Here is a 22,272-nt window from a genome sequence, read left to right as displayed (position 1 = left end):
GAGTTTTAGGGGTGTTGACACAGTAAATGTGTCATCTATGTCTTTCACAGATTAACATAATGTGATACAACGTTCCCCTGAACGGATTCAAACGTCCTTAGGTTCTTTCCAGTTAGCCGCTTTATTCAACCACTGCACAAAGATTCTTAGAGAAGTCTTACAGCACTCGAGTAACTGAGTCACCTACCTTATTATATTCTAAAGTTAGTTTAGGAAGAAGGTTTGGGTTTGCCATTCAGTAATGAGGAACAGTGGAACAGTGGAATGGGATTTTCTTAAATGTAACTTTATGTACATGAGCAAAACTTGAAATTCCTTCACAGAACATTACCCAGGTCTGCCTACAGAACACCATCCCCAATGTGTCTAACGAGTGCTCAAGAGGTAGGAATTATTTCACGTGTATTCTTGCTTTGTGACAAAATACTGGAACAGAATTCAGTCTGGCATACAAAAAAAAAACACTTTAAACAATTATTTGCTTTGTCTTTTCAACATTATAACTTACTCTGCTAAAAAACTATATTGCTGTTATGGTCAAAACTGTTGGTGTGTGGAATATTTGTGTGCATATATGTGTATGTAGGAATGTATGCGCACGTGTGGCTTTGTAGAGATTTACTTTGCCACTTTCCCCTTTTATTGTGTAGGTTTATATAAGAAAAGACCTTCCACTTTCCAACATCAATCTGAATAGAACAAATGCAATGTCAAAAAAGTACATAAAAAATGAAGAAAAAAAACGTTTTGTTGCTGTATTTGTATTGTAGTTACTGACTGCCGAATATTCAGTGTTAACTTTTATCTTTGCTTTTTTGTTAATCATTTATTAATGATAATAATAATAGTAATAAGTTACATTTATATATCGCCTTTCACAGACTCAGTGATGGTTTACAATAACAATAAAGATGAAAAGAAGTTATGTTTTAACGAGAGAATGAGATCCTCTAAACTATAATGCATATGTCAGCTGACAATGTGTCACCCAAGCATCAAGCCCAGAACCAGTTTTATTACTTACACTCAGGGTTAATCAATAGACATTAACTTGAGGTTTAGTCATTAATCACTTACTGATACTAACTGATACTGATACCGGTTATGTTTACATTTACGGTATTTAGCTTACGCTTTTATCCAAAGAGACATACAATTCTGACTGAGTACAACTTGAGCAATTGAGGGTTAAGGGTCTTGCTCAGGGTGTGATCAAGTTGATCAGCAGGGTAAGTTCAGCAAGTACACTCGTACACACACACACACACACACACACACACACACACACACACACAGCCAGAGTTAGCCAGAGCAATGCAACACGTCATTTTGCTTTATAATGAAATAGAGCATAAAACGTACAGTATAACGGTTCCTGAAAATTAAAGTACTTTAAATAGATTCAGAAAATAATTTGTTTGAAAAACTACTTATATATTCAGTTCCATACACACACAGTAGTAGTGTTGGGAGATAAACATGTATCAAATAAACTCATTACTTAAATTTGTTATAGTCCAAAATATTACTTTTTGCAAAATGTGTTGATTTATTTATTTTGGTTCAGTTGCTTCTGGGTACCTCTCCAATATAATTTCCCTGAAAAACAAAATGAAAGTCAATCACAAACCGAATAATTACGGAATCATTTTAAAAGGAAAGAATATCTATGAACATCTAGCACACTCATCTGCATATATAAAATTAGGAAGAAACAAAAACAATATATATCCCACAAACCTGAAAGCTTTGGCTTGTTTCTGGAACATTCTCAACTTTTCAATCTCATCCTTCAATCTCCTGAGATCATCACCTTCAAATGCTGGGAGTGCAGCATCCTATGGTTAGGAAAATACCAGTCACTCAGGGTAAGGCCCGTGTGACCAAGGTAAGGCCCGTGTGACCAGGGTAAGGTCCCTGTGGTCAGGGTAAGGCCCATGTGACCAGGGTACGGTCCGTGTGACCAGGGTAAGGTCCCTGTGATCAGGGTAAGGCCCGTGTGACCAGGGTAAGGTCCCTGTGATCAGGGTAAGGCCCGTGTGACCAGGGTACGGTCCGTGTGATGAGGGTAAGGTCCCTGTGATCAGGGTAAGGTCCATGTGACCAGGGTAAGGTCCCTGTGGTCAGGGTAAGGCCCGTGTGACCAGGGTAAGGTCCGTGTGATCAGGGTAAGGCCCGTGTGACCAGGGTAAGGTCCGTGTGACCAGGGTAAGGTCCGTGTGATCAGGGTAAGGCCCGTGTGACCAGGGTAAGGCCCATGTGACCAGGGTACGGTCCGTGTGACCAGGGTAAGGTCCCTGTGATCAGGGTAAGGCCCGTGTGACCAGGGTAAGGTCCCTGTGATCAGGGTAAGGCCCGTGTGACCAGGGTACGGTCCGTGTGACCAGGGTAAGGTCCGTGTGACCAGGGTAAGGTCCCTGTGGTCAGGGTAAGGCCCGTGTGACCAGGGTAAGGTCCGTGTGATCAGGGTAAGGCCCGTGTGACCAGGGTAAGGTCCGTGTGACCAGGGTAAGGTCCCTGTGATCAGGGTAAGGCCCGTGTGACCAGGGTAAGGCCCATGTGACCAGGGTACGGTCCGTGTGACCAGGGTAAGGTCCCTGTGATCAGGGTAAGGCCCGTGTGACCAGGGTAAGGTCCCTGTGATCAGGGTAAGGCCCGTGTGACCAGGGTACGGTCCGTGTGACCAGGGTAAGGTCCGTGTGACCAGGGTAAGGTCCCGGTGGTCAGGGTAAGGCCCGTGTGACCAGGGTAAGGCCCGTGTGATCAGGGTAAGGCCTGTGTGACCAGGGTAAGGTCCGTGTGACCAGGGTAAGGTCCGTGTGACCAGGGTAAGCCTGTGTGACCAGGGTAAGGCCCGTGTGACCAGGGTAAGGTCCGTGTGACCAGGGTAAGCCTGTGTGACCAGGGTAAGGTCCGTGTGACCAGGGTAAGGCCCGTGTGACCAGGGTAAGGTCCGTGTGATCAGGGTAAGGCCCGTGTGACCAGGGTAAGGTCCGTGTGACCAGGGTAAGGTCCCTGTGATCAGGGTAAGACCCGTGTGACCAGGGTAAGGTCCCTGTGATCAGGGTAAGGCCCGTGTGACCAGGGTACGGTCCGTGTGACCAGGGTAAGGTCCGTGTGACCAGGGTAAGGTCCCTGTGGTCAGGGTAAGGCCCGTGTGACCAGGGTAAGGTCCCTGTGATCAGGGTAAGGCCCGTGTGACCAGGGTACGGTCCGTGTGATGAGGGTAAGGTCCCTGTGATCAGGGTAAGGTCCATGTGACCAGGGTAAGGTCCCTGTGGTCAGGGTAAGGCCCGTGTGACCAGGGTAAGGTCCGTGTGATCAGGGTAAGGCCCGTGTGACCAGGGTAAGGTCCGTGTGACCAGGGTAAGGTCCCTGTGATCAGGGTAAGGCCCGTGTGACCAGGGTAAGGCCCATGTGACCAGGGTACGGTCCGTGTGACCAGGGTAAGGTCCCTGTGATCAGGGTAAGGCCCGTGTGACCAGGGTAAGGTCCCTGTGATCAGGGTAAGGCCCGTGTGACCAGGGTACGGTCCGTGTGACCAGGGTAAGGTCCGTGTGACCAGGGTAAGGTCCCTGTGGTCAGGGTAAGGCCCGTGTGACCAGGGTAAGGCCCGTGTGATCAGGGTAAGGCCTGTGTGACCAGGGTAAGGTCCGTGTGACCAGGGTAAGGTCCGTGTGACCAGGGTAAGCCTGTGTGACCAGGGTAAGGTCCGTGTGACCAGGGTAAGGTCCGTGTGATCAGGGTAAGGTCCGTGTGACCAGGGTAAGGCCCGTGTGACCAGGGTAAGGTCCGTGTGATCAGGGTAAGGCCCGTGTGACCAGGGTAAGGTCCGTGTGACCAGGGTAAGGTCCCTGTGATCAGGGTAAGACCCGTGTGACCAGGGTAAGGTCCCTGTGATCAGGGTAAGGCCCGTGTGACCAGGGTACGGTCCGTGTGACCAGGGTAAGGTCCGTGTGACCAGGGTAAGGTCCCTGTGGTCAGGGTAAGGCCCGTGTGACCAGGGTAAGGCCCGTGTGATCAGGGTAAGGCCTGTGTGACCAGGGTAAGGTCCGTGTGACCAGGGTAAGGTCCGTGTGACCAGGGTAAGCCTGTGTGACCAGGGTAAGGCCCGTGTGACCAGGGTAAGGTCCGTGTGACCAGGGTAAGCCTGTGTGACCAGGGTAAGGTCCGTGTGACCAGGGTAAGGTCCGTGTGACCAGGGTAAGCCTGTGTGACCAGGGTAAGGCCCGTGTGACCAGGGTAAGCCTGTGTGATCAGGGTAAGGTCCGTGTGACCAGGGTAAGCCTGTGTGACCAGGGTAAGGCCCGTGTGACCAGGGTAAGCCTGTGTGACCAGGGTAAGCCTGTGTGATCAGGGTAAGGCCCGTGTGACCAGGGTAAGCCTGTGTGACCAGGGTAAGGCCCGTGTGACCAGGGTAAGGTCCGTGTGACCAGGGTAAGCCTGTGTGACCAGGGTAAGCCTGTGTGACCAGGGTAAGGCCCGTGTGACCACGGTAAGGTCCGTGTGACCAGGGTAAGCCTGTGTGACCAGGGTAAGGCCCGTGTGACCAGAGTAAGGTCCGTGTGACCAGGGTAAGCCTGTCTGACCAGGGTAAGCCTGTGTGACCAGGGTAAGGCCCACGTGATCGGAAGGCTTTTATTTGGTTTTCCCTCACTCTAGTCCAATGGACATATTAATAATGCTAATAAGACAGTCGTACAATATAAATGTGTTTATCCAGCATCTATAGAAATCTTATCAAACAGCATGGAACAGCACAAACCGTGCCATACAGATAATATACAATGTTGTGTCACAAAACAAAACCTCTTAGGAGCATTTCACCTTGAAGTCGCCTACACCTTTGGTCCACTCACCTCTCTCTCTTTGAACCCCTGGGCCAGGAGCTGATTGATTGTTTGCGTGTCGGCGTGCGAAGGTGTCTGGTGGAAGCGGCCTCCTGTCTTATGGGCCAGGCTCTTCAGGAAGTCCCTGGCCGTGCTGTTGGGAAAAGTCCCAGGGACACATCACAAACAGACGGTGCTCCAGCGCAGAGCCACACTGACCCACCATTAGCCTGGTCATTTGTCCTCTGAATCGCCACTCAGTGGCTGATCATCTGGTTACTGTTTGATGGAAATAAGGTCACCACTCTATTCTTAAAGAAACTGAAGATAGGCTGAAAACGCGAGAATCATTAACAATAAACAGAAGAGAGTAGTTGCCAGTGTGGAGGGGACATAATTTGCACTGGTGGCTAATTTATGGTTATTAGTAGCACTAGCCTTTTACAGCCCACCTGTACACGTGGTGAATAGCACACGTCACCTGCACACGTGGTGAATAGCACACGTCACCAATCACACATGGTGAATAGCACACGTCACCTGCACACGTGGTGAATAGCACACGTCACCTGCACACGTGGTGAATAGCACACGTCACCTATCACGCGTGGTGAATAACACACATCACCTGCACACGTCACCTGCACACGTGGTGAATAGCACACGTCACCTATCACACGTGGTGAATAGCACACGTCACCTATCACACGTGGTGAATAACACGTCACCTGCACACGTCACCTGCACACGTGGTGAATAGCACACGTCACCTATCACACGTGGTGAATAGCACACGTCACCTGCACACGTGGTGAATAGCACACATCACCTGTACACGTGGTGAATAGCACACGTCACCTGCACACGTGGTGAATAGCACACGTCACCTATCACACATGGTGAATAGCACACGTCACCTATCACACGTGGTGAATAGCACACGTCACCTGCACACGTGGTGAATAGCACACGTCACCTATCACACATGGTGAATAGCACACGTCACCTATCACACATGGTGAATAGCACACGTCACCTGCACACGTGGTGAATAGCACACGTCACCTGTACACAAGGACTCACCTGTCCAGGCCACTGAGGGTGGTGGTGTGAATGACCACAGCCTTCCCAGCGGTCAGCCGTTCCGCCTCCCTCAGCACCAGGCTGCGACTACAGTCAGGCTTCCCATCACTGACCACATACACGCCCAGCGGGTCTCCAAACGCACACGCCGCCTGAGCACAGCATTGTACACGGCATCGGTTCGGTTATAAACGCCTCGCAAAACAAGACACATTTCACCCAGACACCTTTATTACTTTGAATCCTAGTTGCAAGTAGACAAATATAGCGCGAGCACAGTGATGATAAACAGGGTAGTTGTAACCAACAATATAGGTGAAGAAGTGTCTGGTTTCAGACATAGACTGGGACTAGGATCGTCTAAAACTACAGAAAACACTCTTCCTTCAACACCAGGTTTAAACCCTCATTCCACATGTTGTAAACACTGAAGCGAGACACACGTCTGAGGCTGGGACATGTGTGAAGCGGCAGACACCAGTCAGTCCTACCGTCAGTCGGAGACATCTTAGACCCAAACACGTCCCAAGCCAAGACAACCATATGCACACAGCGTTAATCCATTCTAATGCGCTGAGTCATTCGCATGCAGTGTCTGTCGGTGCTGAGTCACTGTGAGGTCTGCGTGTGTGTGTGTGTGTACCTGGAGTGCTTGTAGGACGGAAGTGCTTCCGTGCACGTTCAGCTGGCCCAACCACTGCACCGCCTCTCTACACCGCGTCTCCGTGGCCTCCACCAGCTCTGCCTGCCACACCTGCACCTCCCCAGAGAACGCCAGCATGCTAAACCTGACAACATGCAGTGATGCACTCAGCCCCAGAAGAGCCACCTCACCTCCACTTCACGGCCTGGACTGAAACCAAGATGCTCATAGTTTTATTGGCATTTCAGAAAGCAATTAATTCAGCTCAAATTAAGATTTACATTTATGGCATTTAGCTGACGCTTTTATCCAAAGCGACTTACAATTATGACAGAGTACATCTTGAGCAATTGAGGGTTAAGGGTCTTGCTCAGGGGTCCAACAGTGGCAACTTGGCAGTGATGGGGCTTGAACCTGCAACCTTCCAATTACGAGTCAAGTACCTTAACCACTGAGCTCTGTGTAGGTCAGTGCAGTGTCTGTGGACTATGTGCAGAGCTCACCTCACGCCATTAGCATGCAGCTGATCCCAGATCAGCGTGGGCAGCTCTCTCTGCAGCCCGGGAAGGCCAGAGGCCATGGAGCCAGACAGGTCCAGGACCAGACACACGGCCTGCTCGAGCACACAGCCAAACACACGCCTGCTCCCTGCAGGGGTAGGACGCAGATGCAGCTCTCACACTTTTCTGATTGGTCACTGTCTGATTGGTCACTGTCTGATTGGTCAGGAAAGCGCTTCGGAGTCAGGTATGTGTTCTGGGTTGGTGTGTAAGGGCGCTCACCTGAGAGGAGCCACTGCGTTCTCCGCGCATACCGCCGCTGAACCTTCTCAGCCTGAAGCAGGTATTGCCTCAACTCGCCCGGGCTCACAAACAGGTGCCGGAGACGTCCCTCACCACAGGAAAGAACACACCGTAAGCAGTGCACGGCAACCACGCACGCCAATGCAAACGCCAGCACTGCTCTGGCTGCGTCACTGTGGGGCCCAGGAGTGCCGAGCTGCGGAAATTAACGTGTGCCTGCCTCTGTCATTAAGCACCTGGGGTGTGTTGGCAGATGGAAAACGCTGAGCGGCGCAGGTTCTTTGGCTCACCAGCGCCGGAGTCTGACACCCGTGACGAGCGAATCCTTTCACCCGTCTCCATAGTTCCAGGGTCGTTAGTTGTCAACGTTTTAAGATGCCCTTTCCGGTTATGATCACGTTCTTTTTTAAATCATACGCGGCCATTTGAACCGTTTCAGACAGGACGCCGCTGGGGACGCTCACCTTCAGCTGTACGCTGGGGAAGATGTCACAGTATTTGGCAGAGACACTCTTGTGGACGGTGGGCACCAGCGTCCGGCGGTGTGCGCACTCAGGCCCGGACACCAGCTTGTGCAGGTCTAGATCCAGACTCCTGATCCCAAAGCGCTTCAGCCACTGCGGGAGCACCCCAAACACACCGGCACGCCGGCAAGAAGGAGAGGTAACTGGTTAAGACTGAGGCTGGTCCCAGAGACGGGCAGGCCAGACACAGGGCGCACCGAGCAGCACCTGTTTGGTAGAGCAGACATCCTCATGTTTGGGGAGTTTAGCTGTGCTACTACACTTTCGCGTGCTCTTTGGTTGGAGGTACGTCCTAAAAACTGCACCTGTAGGGAATGAGATAAAAACAAGTTCAAATTAATAAGATGCTGGAATGAACTTTACCACAGACAGAAGAAGTATCAGGAGAATACGAACACACAGTTCTAACTGTTTGCTCTTTCTCAACCACTACCACCTGACAGGAATGAATCAGCATGGCCTTCTATTGAGTACCAGTGTTGCTACCTGTGCTTGAGCTCTGAAGGGAAAAGTGCCCCGCCGTTTCTAAAAATGACAAAGTAATATGACGAAAACTGGAATGAGGCTTGATCATTCGCCTTGGTCTTTAAAAACTATCCCAGAATCCCATTCTTCTGTTCTTTTTGGGTGGACGGGTCACAAAGGAGGAAATGACATCACCCATTTCTGTTCGACATGCTGGAGGAGAGGTGACGGGATCTTCACAGATCTTCACAGATCCTTAAGTGTGATGTTGAGTAAGCATCGTGCCACTCACCCAGCATGCCGTTCTCCAAGTAGAAGACAGACTGGGAACATGCGACCTTCCTGTGTTCGGCAGACTGCACTGGCCTGACCTCTGAGCTCACTGGGAAAAAGAACAACAATTTAAAAAAACGTTTCGACGGACAAACTATTAACTAAAATGTGGACTTCTACAAAGCGTCTGGGTACCAGGGAAATCAAAATCATCAAGTAGTGCAAAGAATGATTCAGCGGATTTTTAAAGGCAGTGGATTTAAGCGAATCGGATTCTACGTCATTCAGGATATCAACATGTCACGGACTGAAGTTTCCGGCGAGCGGCATGTCGTTGCTGGTGTCTGGAATGTCTCCTGAGAGGTCAGCGTGTCACTCACCTGCGGGGATGACTGCTTTAGCACTGCTCGGTCTCCACACCGACGACCTCTTCACATCCTTGGGCTCTGCCGCATCTCTACTCTGTTACAAAGTCAACAAGGAAAACAGGGCTGAGAAGATGCCATCCCTGTCCAGAGAGACAGCCAGTTCCAGGTTTAAAAAAAACGTCCCAGGAAACTCCTTCCTCAATCCTGGAATTCCAGACTTTCTCTCTCTCTCTCTGTGTCTTATAATAAGTAAATGATTCAACGTTAATAATCTAGATAATGCGCCTTTATTTCCTGTGCTGGATGGGTCAGTTAAGACTGGACCAGGGGTCGCTGAGTGACCTGTGCGGGGCCCACTGGACAACCCTGCGGTGGGGCTCACCAGCCTGGCCAAGCTGAGGCGGGTGGGTCTGGGAGCAGACGGTCCGGGTCTGCATGCCCGAGCCGGGGGCCCTGAGGCTGGGCTGCAGCACTGTGGAGACAGGGCCTCCGCTGAGTCGCCGCCGGAGCCCCGCCGTAGCAGCGAGTCCACTAAGTCACTGCACTGTGTGGAGATGTGAGTACACACACAGCACGTTTCGCAGTGAGCACAAATGCTTGGTCATCCTAAAAAAAACCACCCAGAATCAGCAGACATTACTGAAACCACACTGCCCTTCACGGGTGCATTCAAATGAAAAGCCTGGAGTTTGGAAATCCCTACAAAATGAACCCAGTATCGCTTAGAATGAGCTTCGGAGGCTAATGTTCACAGTCAGGTCAGATGTAGCGTCCTGAGGTGTGAGTCTGACACGGCTGTGCAGTCTCACCTTCTGCCAGTAATCAACAGCCTTCTTCATTTCTCCAACCAGCAAAATTATATCATCACTCTCCACGATGCCTACAGGTGGAGGGAAACACACACACACACACACACACACACACACACACACACATATGCATATGAGAGGTGTTAAACTCATGTTCTCCATGTGCATGCATACACGCACCCACACACACACACCCACACAGACATACACATATATATGCATATGTGGAGAGGTGTTAAGCTCATATTCTCCATCCGCGCTCACACACAAACACACACACACCCTGTACCCATGTCAGTGATCCAGTGGAAGCGGCCATTGGTGGCGTGCGCCAGATTACGCAGGGCCGCGGCTGTCTTAGACCAGGTGTCATGGCAACACACAGGCCCCTCCTCCCTGGTGAGCAGGCACACGTGGAGGCGTACACCTGCAGCGTGGCATGACGCTGCCGCATAATCACAAACCTCCACCTGCGGATGCCGACCAGAAAACCAGAATGCCGACATAAACATGATGCGCGGTGCGGCAACGCCACTAGGGATCGTTCCGGCCTAGAAATCAAAACCCAAGTGCATTTATCATCAAACTGTGAGCTCAACCACAATTAAACATAACTGTGTCTTAGTCGTGAGTGTCTTACAGACAGAAGTCAACAAGCACAGTGGTTTCAGAGACTGGGAGGTACCTAAAAAAGCCTGCATGACATTTACTTTCCATTTGCGGCATTTAGCTGATGCTTTTATCCAAAGCGACTTACAATTCTGACTGAGTACAACTTGAGCAATTGAGGGTTAAGGGCCTCGCTCAGGGGCCCAACAGTGGCAATGGCAGGACTTGAACCAGCAACCTTACTAGTAAAGCACCTTAACCACTGCGCTACCACTAGCCTTGACGATTGACAATTACGAGATGAAATCTGGAAAACATCACATAGCATTAGAGCCACTGGACCATCCTGTTGGTTGTACTGTTCCATTAAACTGCTTCTTATGTCCCAGAACCATGACACAGCAAGGAAAGAGGGAATGGGATAACACCAGTTTTTGGTTCTGTATCATGTTCACAAGGCGGGATGCCTAATACAGATGTGACCAACAGAGGGCACCAAAGCACTAATGTTTAATTACTCTTTTTAGCAAGTACATATAAAAATGAGAGACAAGGCACGAATGCCTTTGATCTCATCTGCCCCCAGGAGCTTTCAGCTGTTGCTGATATTTGCAGTTTTGGGACACAGCAGCCTCTTAAAATCAACTCAAGAACAAGAGAAATGAGTAATCTCAGCTCACAGACACTGGCAGTTGGAATCCAGACAGCTGTACTGGCTCCACTCTGCATTCCGAAACCCAGGCATGGTGCTGAGTTTGTTTTTACCGTGTCCTCGTCTGGCACGCCAGTGGTGAGGAGATACAGTCCCCGGGTCAGGGCGGTGTCACCCTGTAGCTCCGCCCCCATGGCGTGTCTGAGAGCAGCCAGGGTGTTACGGCCCCCTCCACACTCCAGTGCCTGAACCCACCTAGAGCAGGACACACACACACACACACACACACAGAGACACACAAACACACACACACAGAGACACACAAACACACTCTGGATGGAGTGTCTTAATGAGCAGCTGTTATCTTGTGACTCAAAACGTTGCCAGCAGGGTGCGCTACCGCACTGAGCACACTTACTGCCAGACCTCCTGAAGGTTTTCGTGAGTGGGCGGAGCCAGGTGCTTTCTCCATGATTTGACATCTGAGCCAAAGCTGTGAGGAAGAAGTGAAACTTACCCTATAGCAGCGGCAGGTTACAGCACATATGTTTTTACATAACAGACCACAGGAAGGAAAAGATCTGTTCCTAATGCGGTCAGAGGTCAGAGGGCATACGCGATGATACTGAAGCTGTGTGTACTGGGCAGCTGCTCCTGTAGCAGCAGTCGGACAGCGTGCCGCATGTGCAGCTGATAGGGGGCGTTCGTCCCACACACGTCTAGGAGAACCTGCACTCTGCAGAGAGGAACAAAGCGTGAACACCTGCTCCATACTGCACCCTACAGGACGGAGAGGGAAGACCAGCTAGTACAGCCCAGTCAGAACACACCTATAATAAAAGCTCGTGATCTGCGGGTTTCTATGAATTTGGCCCTTTGGGTGCATCGGCCTTGGCTTGTCCTGAAAACTGTGTGGGGAATAGCATCTAAGAACCTTCAAAAACACGTGTACTCAAACGTCCCAGCATGCAGCTGAGAGACGGAACTGTAGGGCCTTGCCTCTGCTCACACACTGTGCCCCAGATCTGCCTGCTAGCAGTGTTGCTCAACCACTCAGCCCTGCGCTCCAACACTCGCTCCGCCTCCAAGAGCCGACTCTGAGAGAGAGGGAGAGATAGAGGTACAGGGAGAAATAAGGAAAGAATGAAAGAAGAGACAGAGAGCTATTCCAAGTCAGAATTTACAAAATTTTCAAAAATGGGATGACGAAGAAGTGATCAGCTTGTGCGAACAGCCTGGAGGAGAACTGAAAGTCTCAGTGGAGAAGTGAACAGTTCGGTGGGGAAGTGAAGCTGTCCACAGATTTAGTGGCTGTGAACAGCTCAGTGGCTGGGGTACCTGGTCATTCTTCAGTGGCTGTGAACAGCTCAGTGGCTGGGGTACCTGGTAATTCTTTAGTGGCTGTGAACAGCTCAGTGGCTGGGGTACCTGGTCATTCTTCAGTGGCTGTGAACAGCTCAGTGGCTGGGGTACCTGGTAATTCTTTAGTGGCTGTGAACAGCTCAGTGGCTGGGGTACCTGGTCATTCTTCAGTGGCTGTGAACAGCTCAGTGGCTGGGGTACCTGGTAATTCTTCAGTGATGGCAGATCCACATGCACATTCTTCACTGTCCCATCATGCCATGTGAACTGTTCCATGGCTCTCTGTAAACACAGGCATTGGGTGGCTGTGTTTAAGCAGTATGAACTTTAACACCATACAACAGCGCTCACTGTTCCAGAGGCTGTGGGCTCTCGCCATCAGTCTGTCTGACTTTCACTGAGTTCCTCCACTCTGACTCCAGAGACAAGCATGCTGTCTGTCCCTTTATCAGCAACAGAGTTGACTACTGCCTACTGCCAACCGGGCGTGTGGACAGAACGGCAGTGTGAGCTGACCTCATGCACAGTTGAGTGGATGCTCTTCCCCAGGATGGGGACGTAGCCCTCCAGAGGGGCGTAGGCGTTAGGGGCGAGCACCTGGTACAGGTCCAGCTGCTTAGCTACAGACACAAACATATAGAAGCTCACATCAGTGTGGCAAAGTCATGTATGGAAACCCACCCTTAAGAATGTAATCAGCATATTTGCATACAAGAAGCCAAACCCAGTAAACCCTTGATGGCAAACCAAGAGGCTTGCGTTGTATGACATCGCACTTATTTATGCTGGTGCAGTACCGCACCATACCTCTAGAGGGCCCTGCATTGCGCATATAGTGCAGTATTTCAAGTCATTGGATTTGAAATAAAACAATGACGTGAAGGTAATGTGCAGAACATCAGCTTAAATTCAAGTGCACCGATTTAAAAACTGTATTTTTAAAGTATTTTAAAGTGCTTGATAAAAAGTTAGCAATTTTTTAACTGCATCGGGCAGATTCTATACAAAAAAAACAGCAGTTCCTTGACGTTTGAACCACCTTCCAGGCTGTGGCTACTCAGCCAGTCAGCAGAGGTAGCTGGCAGAGGAGCTGGAGGCTCGACACAGATCTCCACACATGGACCACAGCTCACATCAGCTAGAGACAGACTGTCCAATTCAGAACAGACCTGCAAGGTAGCAAATTAAAGACAGTTTCAATAACTAGGCTGACATTATTCTGCTAACAGAGAAAGGCACAGAGTCTGACACTTATGCAGAGGGACTTCAGTCACATATTTATACATGACAGTACATATTCTCTCCATGGGATTTGAACCCACAACTCTGGTGTTACTAGCACCATGTACAACCTGCACTACCAGTTGTCCATGCGGCATGTCCTGAACATGCTGAAGCAAGTTTTGAGCAGCTTTGATCTCAGCCCACAACAGCTCCAAATCAGTGCTGCTGTCTACCACGCCCTAGTGTAAACACACACACACACACACACACACACAGTCAGACATCTTCAAACATAACACATAAATATATATTTCAGTATCAATAATATACACCAATATCAATATCAACATACTAGACATTATAGTGAATTAGTGACAATATCCATTGATGTTACCAGTGCAGCTGAATACAGGTGATACCTTCCACCGGTGACTTTAGCCATGTTTTTCACAGTGTCCTGTGAAACAGAGTAGCCATATGGAAGTGTAACAGGAAAGGGTCATCTGAAATGAACGAGTACACAGCACATACTTACAATAGCATGAGAGCTGCAGCAGTTGTAGGCGACGGCATGGACCGTCAGCGCCCCCTCCTGGCTGCTCTGGGCCATGTAGTCCACTATTGTGTCTGGAGACTGGTCAGGGCTGACAAACAAGACATACTCACAGAGGAATTTGAAGAACTGGATGATCAAATGACTCAAACAGCACCCAGGCGTCGGAGTGGAGAGCGCTGTGTGTGCGTGCGTGTGTGTGGTCTCTCACCGGGAGCCCAGGACGAGGAGCAGGGTGTCGAGCTGTGCATGGCCCCGTGCGTGCTCCAGGGCCTGCAGCAGGTTACAGGCACCACTGGGCATCAGCTGCAGGAGCCACTGCTGGGCCTCATGTAGCCTGGGAGAGGAGACATTGGGTCAGGGCACACCTACACCTACACAGACACACCCACACTCACACAGACACACCCACTCAGACACACTCACACAGATACACCCGCACCTGCACAGACACACCCACTCAGACACACTCACACAGATACACCCGCACCTGCACAGACACACCTACACCCACACAGACACACCCACACAGACACGCCCACAGCTACATAAATACATCCACACAGACACACTCACACAGATACACCCACAGACAGACTCACACAGACACACCCACACCCGCAGAGACACACCCACACAGACACACCCACAAAGACACACTCACAAAGATACACCCACATAGATACACCCACACCTGCAGACACACCTACACCCACACAGACACAGCCTCATAGACACACCCACACCCACAAAGACACACCCACACAGACACGCCCACACCCACAAAGACACACCCACAAAGACACACCCACACCCACACCCACAAAGACACACTCACAAAGATACACCCACATAGATACACCCACACCTGCACCCGCACAGACACACCTACACCCACACAGACACACGGACACACACACACCCACAAAGACACACTCACACAGATACACCTACACAGACACACACACACAGATACACCCATACCCGCACCCGCACAGACACACTCACAAAGATACACCCACATAGATACACCCACACCTGCACCCGCACAGACACACCTACACCCACACAGACACACGGACACACACACACCCACAAAGACACACTCACACAGATACACCCACACAGACACACCCACACGGACACACACCCACACCTACACAGATACACCCACATGCAAAGAGACACACCCGCACAGAACCACAAAGACACACTCAGACCAACACAGACACACCCACACTCACACAGATACACTCACAGAGACACACACACACAGATATATTCACACCCGTACAGACACTCCCACACCCACAGAAACACACACACACCCACATAGATACATCCACACAGACACACTCACAGATATACTCACACAAATAGACGCACACAGACACACACACACAGATACACCCACACCTGCAAAGACACACCCACACACACACACAGAGACACCCACAGAAACACCCACACAGACACACTACACAGACACACCCACACCCACAGAGAAACACACAGACACACTAGCCAGACACACCCACACCCACACAGAAACACCCACATGACACACCCACACACCCACACAGGCACACCCACATGACACACCCACACACCCACACAGGCACACCCACACAGACATACCCACACAGGCACATCCACACAGACACACCCACACAGGCACACACCCACACAGGCACACCCACACAGGCACACCCACACAGGCACATCCACACAGACACACCCACACAGGCACACACCCACACAGGCACACACCCACACAGGCACACACCCACACAGGCACACACACCCACACAGACACACACCCACACAGACACACACCCACATACACTTGCTCACCTCCTTGGGGTGACGTCTCTTGGCTGGTCCCACAGGCTGGTGATGTCAGTACCAAACGAGATGAAATAAAGCTGCTTCTTCATGTGAAACTGCTCCTCTGTGAGTAGCTGGAGAAGCAAAACACTATATATATATATATATATATATATATATATATATATATATATATATATATATATATATATGTAAAAACTGTTCCTCTGTGAGTAAAGAGGTATATATATATATGTGTGTGTGTGTGTATATATATTTTATATATATATATATATATATATATATATATATATATATATATATATATATATATATATATACTACAAAATTGTAGTAAAGTACACAAACTTTTCAGAGAAACAGAATGTTTCGGACATAGGTCCTTCATCAGCTGTGTGTGTGTGTGTGTGTGTGTGTGTGTGTGTGTGTGTGTGTGTGTGTGTGTGTGTGTGTGTGTGCACTTTGCTTGCACAGCTGATGAAAGCTCAGTGTCTGAAATGTTCTGTTATATTTATTGTGGTTCCTGTTGCTTCTATACAGTATATTGTAAGGAATCACATGTTCTGAACCTCACCAGCAGGTGGTGCTGCAGATCTGCCAGCTTGTCTTCAGAACAGGTCCAGTCGGATGAGTCGATAAGAACTCCCAGTCTGCACCCTCTCACCACTCCAAACATCTAACCAGCGGCATCAGGAAAACACTTCACACTCATACTCAGGGACAGCTGAGAGTTCATCATCAAACATTCACAAAAAAACCTAACAAAACCAAACAGGTTAAAATATAACAAGAGGCCAACACCGCAGCGTGAGGTGAGGGGAGGAGTCGAGGGGAGGAAGGGATCGGAGGGGAGGAGACTCCACCTTGCGGCTGCGCTGCGTAAGCCACTGTATTCTGCTGTGGTACAACTCAATCGCCCTGCACACACAACAGACAGACAGTGGTTCAGGGCTAAGACTGTCTCAGAGAACCCAAACCACCACATGCTTTATTTGCTTGCGAAAGAGTAAAAATAATGCAGTAATTATTTAAACACTGTATTGTTTTGCATTTACTTATTTTGTTGGTTTGTTTGCTGTGTAAGACCACATGTTTACATAGTGCTGCAAATGTACTTATCTTATTTTGACACAGCTTTAGCACACAGTGGCTTTGCACCAGTAAAACAGTGGTCCGTATATTCATATATACATATACTCATGATCAGATCATTTTGTAGCCTTCCTAAAGATCAGAAAGACCATTAAACTGATCCTAGAACAGCACTGGCACTCACTGGTGAAGCTGCGTCTCAAAGTCCGAGAGAGACTCAGCACTGATCTCCTGCTGTGTCCAGCCCACATCCTCTCTCGGAGACCTGTGATTAAAACAAACATGCATAGGCTGGTCTACACATCCAGCTGTCTACATGTCCAGTTGTCTACATGTCCAGCTGTCTACACGTCCGGCTGTCTGCATGACCGGCTGTCTGCACATCCGGCTGTGACACTTTGCTCCCAGACAACTGCTGACCCAAAGCTGTGAATGTGTTCAAATGCACTGAACTGTCTATAACGAACAGAGGATTTTCACAGCCATGTTTCACTCTGGACAGGAATCCAAAGGGCTCGTGTAAAGACTTCGGGGTAGAAGACGACCAGCGGACTCTAAACAGCCGCTCTGACTTTAACATATGTTGGTCCATGGACCTGGTTTCGAACAGAGAACTGTCACTAAAAGGTCTCTAGGTACAGACGGCCCCACGGGCCTTGGTCAGTGAGTCACACACTCTTTACAGCCCTGCTTAAACAAATTTCAACCTTGAACCCATTTCCAGTCCATTTCTAGAGAGCCATGGCCACTCAGGGAGGGACGTCCTGTCTAAAGCAGCAGAACCCTAAGCAGCAGAACATAGCCACTCGCTAGTCCCCTGTCGCTACCAAAGCACACAAACACAGTCGAGCTGCTTTAACCACTGTTTGTAGAGCAGACTCACGCAGAGGCCGTGTAGCGCTGAGAGAGGAGGCGGGGCAAAGTGAGGCCACGCCTCTCCAGGCTGTTCTCCTCCAGCCAGTCCACAGAGCTGTTCCAGGCACGTTCATCCTCCCTCTGCTGCCTCTGCATAGTAAGGTGAGCAGAAATGAAGCGAGTGTGTAAACGTCATGAACACAAAACGAAACAATACACTGGAACCATTTGGTCCTTTGAACACCACAATGGAAACAGCATGAATGCTGCACAAAGACAACTGCTGGTTTTCTTTTATAATACACTTCATTTAAAACTTATAAAAAATATTTTTTAAATGATTCTTTTCTAATCAAAAGTAAAATGAAGCAGTAAGAGACAGAAAGGAATACTGCAGGTAAAGAAAGTGCATTTGAGGTCCAGGTTTGAGTGTGCCGGTGTGTCCTACATTCTGGGCCCAGGGTCCATCCCTGCAGGTTAAAGCATCATGGGCAGGTTTGCATAACCTGCGGACATATATAAGAAATAAAAGTTAAACAAAACAAACACCACTACAAAAGGGTTTAATAGGAGAAAAGTTATTTGGTGGTTATGGCAAAGGTACACTTGGGTATATAAGTTTTGTGCACTGTATTCAAGCTACCTACCAGGAAAACTCACTACTGTTCGACATGCTGATTCTGAGAGAGAGAGAGAGAGAGAGAGAGAGAGAGAGAGAGAGAGAGAGAGATTTTAAAACGACAGCTGTCACCCTACATACTGCTTCACACAGCAGATTAGAGGTGACAGAAGAAGTGATGATAGAGTACATAAATTAGATCACACGTGATGCGAGCTAAATAACAGAATAACGCACAAGAAAAAGTTTGAGATTTCAAACTGTGGTATAATTATAACATTTAACGCCTGGAAAAAAAGAAACTGTAGCTGCAGCTCTTTCCGCAGTGAACATTACCCCGTTGTAAAGCCTGCATCGTAAATATATGCCGTACATTCAAACGGAGTTTGCTGCACGGCAGACCGCGCGCGCAGCAGCCTTTACCTAGCAATGCCACCCTTATGCTCGCGCAGCGTTTAGTAGCTTCCGTCTTGCAGCTCGAGCGCTGTGCTACTGTCTCGTGGCCTGTGTTTCTTGTTTCCATGGGAACCACTCGATCCTTTGAACATTTAGAACAACTGTTTTACAGCTGAGACGTAAGATGAATGACCGCCACCGTGCCAAGATTCCAATATACTTAGAATGAACTTATTCTAAACTGCGTTAGAGTTCATTGCAAAGGCTCCGATGATCAATAACTAATGCAATTACTGCGTTACTTACAGAAGTCACCTTACTAGAGGAAGGCAGCAGGCGGCGCTCCTCTAAACGCAAGGTGGAAAGCAAGGTTTACGCCCATAACACGTTCATTAGCTGGACCTGTTGGCGGCGCAACAGCGAATACCCGTACATTACTATGCAAATGCAATGACCGTTAGGCCCTTACAAATAAACTAGAACTGCAATGAGATGCACAGACTCTACAGAGGTTGTTCTTGTATCTTACCTGGTGATTCTTACAGCAGCGGTAAGAGGGGAAACCGCATGACAGCCGCAGTAGTACAGTATAGTTCAAGTACTTACCGACTCGCACAGTCTTATCACAGTCTTATCAAATTTGGTAAAACCAAATTCTAAATAAAGTGAGTTTTCCTGCAGTAAAAAAGAACCTGCCTGTTTCACCTTTACACGTATGTTCTATGATCTATGAAGAGTGGCTGTATAGTGTCACATAAGTGCTAGACAGTTATTAAAGATATGCATTATATAATCTAGAAATAATCCAATCTTTAAGATGTCCATAGAGAGTTTATTTACTCGCTTGTCATAAAAACGCTTTAGAAATAATGGTTCTGACACATTACTTGCATAATTGATGGTTCCCTACTCCTACCGTTATATGTAATAACCATAGTGTGAGGCTGGCTGCTTAGTAAATAGGCCATAATGGTAGTTACCTGTAGTAGTTATCCTCTCCTCCATTCCTGTGAATGTTCTCATCACCTTCACGTGGACGGTGACGTATCACAGGATGTGGGACCCTTGACCACGGTGTAATGCAGATTGCAAGCAGGGGATCCACTGCACACAAAGGAATCGCATGGTCTTAAACAAGATCTTTCTGTAATTGTGCTTTAATCTAGTCCGAGTCACATCTTATGTAATGTTTAATGACATCATGCTTTTTTTGTACTCTTGCTGCTGTAATATTTTGTTTTACTTTATTTGGGTTATTGGTAAAACAACAGGGATGTAAATGTGTAAGAGAACCACACTTTGCCTTGTTTCGCACGTCACACTTTCATTGCTTTGGTGTCATGGTTCCCATGGCGACAGCACCGTTATGATCTGTGTTTTATTGTGGTCCTTGTCTCTGCCCTGGGTTCTGTTACATATTGTGATCCCGTGTCTCGTCCATTCCTGGATAGCTGAAGTATTTAATCCTTGTGTTTTCAGGTTCTTTTGATCGGTTGGGGCTTGTTCCTACTTCTTTGTGTTGTTTGAGGAAGACCCTTCATTTCTGTAATCCGGGAAACACTCCGTATGCACATGATATGATACGCACTTGAATCCTGCCAATTCGTTGTTAGAGCACATTTGAAATACTAGTGTTGAACATGTCTTTTTATTGTGTTTCTAATTAGCAGGCGGCTTGTCACGGGGATACCTATGTTGCAGGGACAGTTGGGTCACAGGGATGGTTGTATGGCAGGGAAGGCTGTGTCACATTGATAGCTGTGCATTTTGTTCATTAGGAAAAGTACAGCTGCACAGTGTAGTGTAGTCAAAACATGAACCATGTCAGGATCTCACTTTCAATGCTTTGCAAAAAAAGTATGTTGAATTATGTTACGTTGCTCAGTGAGCAGACACCTGCAAAGTCTTGACTTCGGATCTTTGTGTTTCCTTCCAAGTCCAGGGGCCGAGGGCCATGCAGCTAGTTGAGGTCTACACTGAAGACCACATGTAACCATGCAACCACGATACAGACTGAAGAGACCATGTAACCATGCAAACATGATACACACTGAAGAGAACATGTAACCATGCAACAACGATACAGACTGAAGAGACCATTTAACCATGCAAACATGATACACACTGAAGAGAACATGTAACCATGCAATCACGATACACACTGAAGAGAACATGTAACCATGCAACCACGATACACACTGAAGACACCATGTAACCGTGTGAGTGATCAAAGCATGGACAGTGGACGAGTCTGGAGCTTCTTTCACAAGGCAGAGCAAACAAACAGAAAGTGCATTGTTTACATGCACACACACGCTTGCATGCATGCCAGCAGGCATTCATGTACACATGCACACAGAAATGTGCATTCCTTTTTTTGATCCTGTGTTGTGACCTAGATGGGGTCACAACAAACCATTTATCCCCTGGAACATCTAAGGAAGTTCTGTTCAAAACGATGTCTACCAAATTATTTATTTACTTGTGTGTGTGTGTGTGTGTGTGTGTGTAACATATATACACACTCACCCTACATTTTTTAAATGTAGGGTAATTAATTGTAACCCTTCCTTCTGTATAGCTGACGCTGCTAGTCTGAGATGAAATGCCCCAGTATGTTTGGTCCTGGTGATTTATTGTTGTTGTTTTTTTGCAAATGGCAGGCAGTGAGCAATCTTAAATTGACTTGAAGGAAAAAAAATTGCTAGAATGTTTATATTATTATTGAACGTACATTAAAGAGGCCTCTCTGGAACGTGAGGCTAGTCGCGTGTTTAAATAATGCACATACTTCAATCATGGAAGAGCTTCGCAAAAGAAATACCCTGCGTCCACGTATTAGTCCATGACTAATTCACACAGCCAGAAACGTTTTGCATAAAATGACACCTAACGGATGTATGACAGTAGAGAAACATGTTCCTACACGCGACTTCCTTCTGCTGAGAGCTTATTCTGGCACTGAGAGGAGTCACTTTTCAAACTGAGATCGAGACAGGAGCCACTCAGACCGTACAGTGTATTTACAGCATCACTTCCTGAACAGCAGGACGTGGTGTAGCCGGTCACTTACCGGGACATCTCTGCTGGCTAGACTACCGGACCCACGAATACGAACCACATAGAAAAGTACAGGTTTCTCGCACAGATGCGTCGGCTTTCCAGTTCCGGATGCAGAAGATCAGGGTGTATGTCGTAGATTACAGCTTCGCACGACCAACCTCTGCTCTCAACCGGTCAGACACATAAGACTCGAAAATGATTT

General features: G+C 48.4%; 1 protein-coding gene across 1 annotated transcript; it reads right to left on the bottom strand.

The window, feature by feature from the left end:
* Positions 1–848: 848 nt before the first annotated feature.
* vwa3a (von Willebrand factor A domain containing 3A) lies at positions 849–22,208 on the bottom strand. Its single transcript, XM_035525541.1, has 34 exons — positions 22,081–22,208; positions 19,988–20,111; positions 18,640–18,672; positions 18,441–18,498; positions 18,021–18,142; positions 17,322–17,402; positions 16,909–16,963; positions 16,620–16,721; positions 16,052–16,158; positions 14,409–14,534; positions 14,180–14,288; positions 14,039–14,101; positions 13,773–13,883; positions 13,460–13,589; positions 12,937–13,040; positions 12,622–12,702; positions 12,058–12,155; positions 11,675–11,794; positions 11,477–11,551; positions 11,172–11,313; positions 10,087–10,267; positions 9,798–9,868; positions 9,371–9,532; positions 9,001–9,082; positions 8,640–8,729; positions 8,090–8,187; positions 7,823–7,975; positions 7,338–7,446; positions 7,059–7,203; positions 6,556–6,700; positions 5,913–6,064; positions 4,860–4,983; positions 1,741–1,838; positions 849–1,599 (listed from the first exon to the last, which is right to left on the bottom strand). Exons 3-34 carry the CDS (start codon positions 18,663–18,665, stop codon positions 1,554–1,556), a joined length of 3,366 nt encoding a protein of 1,121 aa, XP_035381434.1. The 5' UTR covers positions 18,666–18,672; positions 19,988–20,111; positions 22,081–22,208; the 3' UTR covers positions 849–1,553.
* Between the last annotated feature and the right edge of the window lie 64 nt (positions 22,209–22,272).

Source organism: Electrophorus electricus, chromosome 4 (genome assembly GCF_013358815.1).
Source record: "Electrophorus electricus isolate fEleEle1 chromosome 4, fEleEle1.pri, whole genome shotgun sequence".
In the NCBI taxonomy this organism is placed as follows: Eukaryota; Metazoa; Chordata; class Actinopteri; order Gymnotiformes; family Gymnotidae; genus Electrophorus; species Electrophorus electricus.
This window is presented reverse-complemented; position numbering and strand designations above follow the sequence as displayed.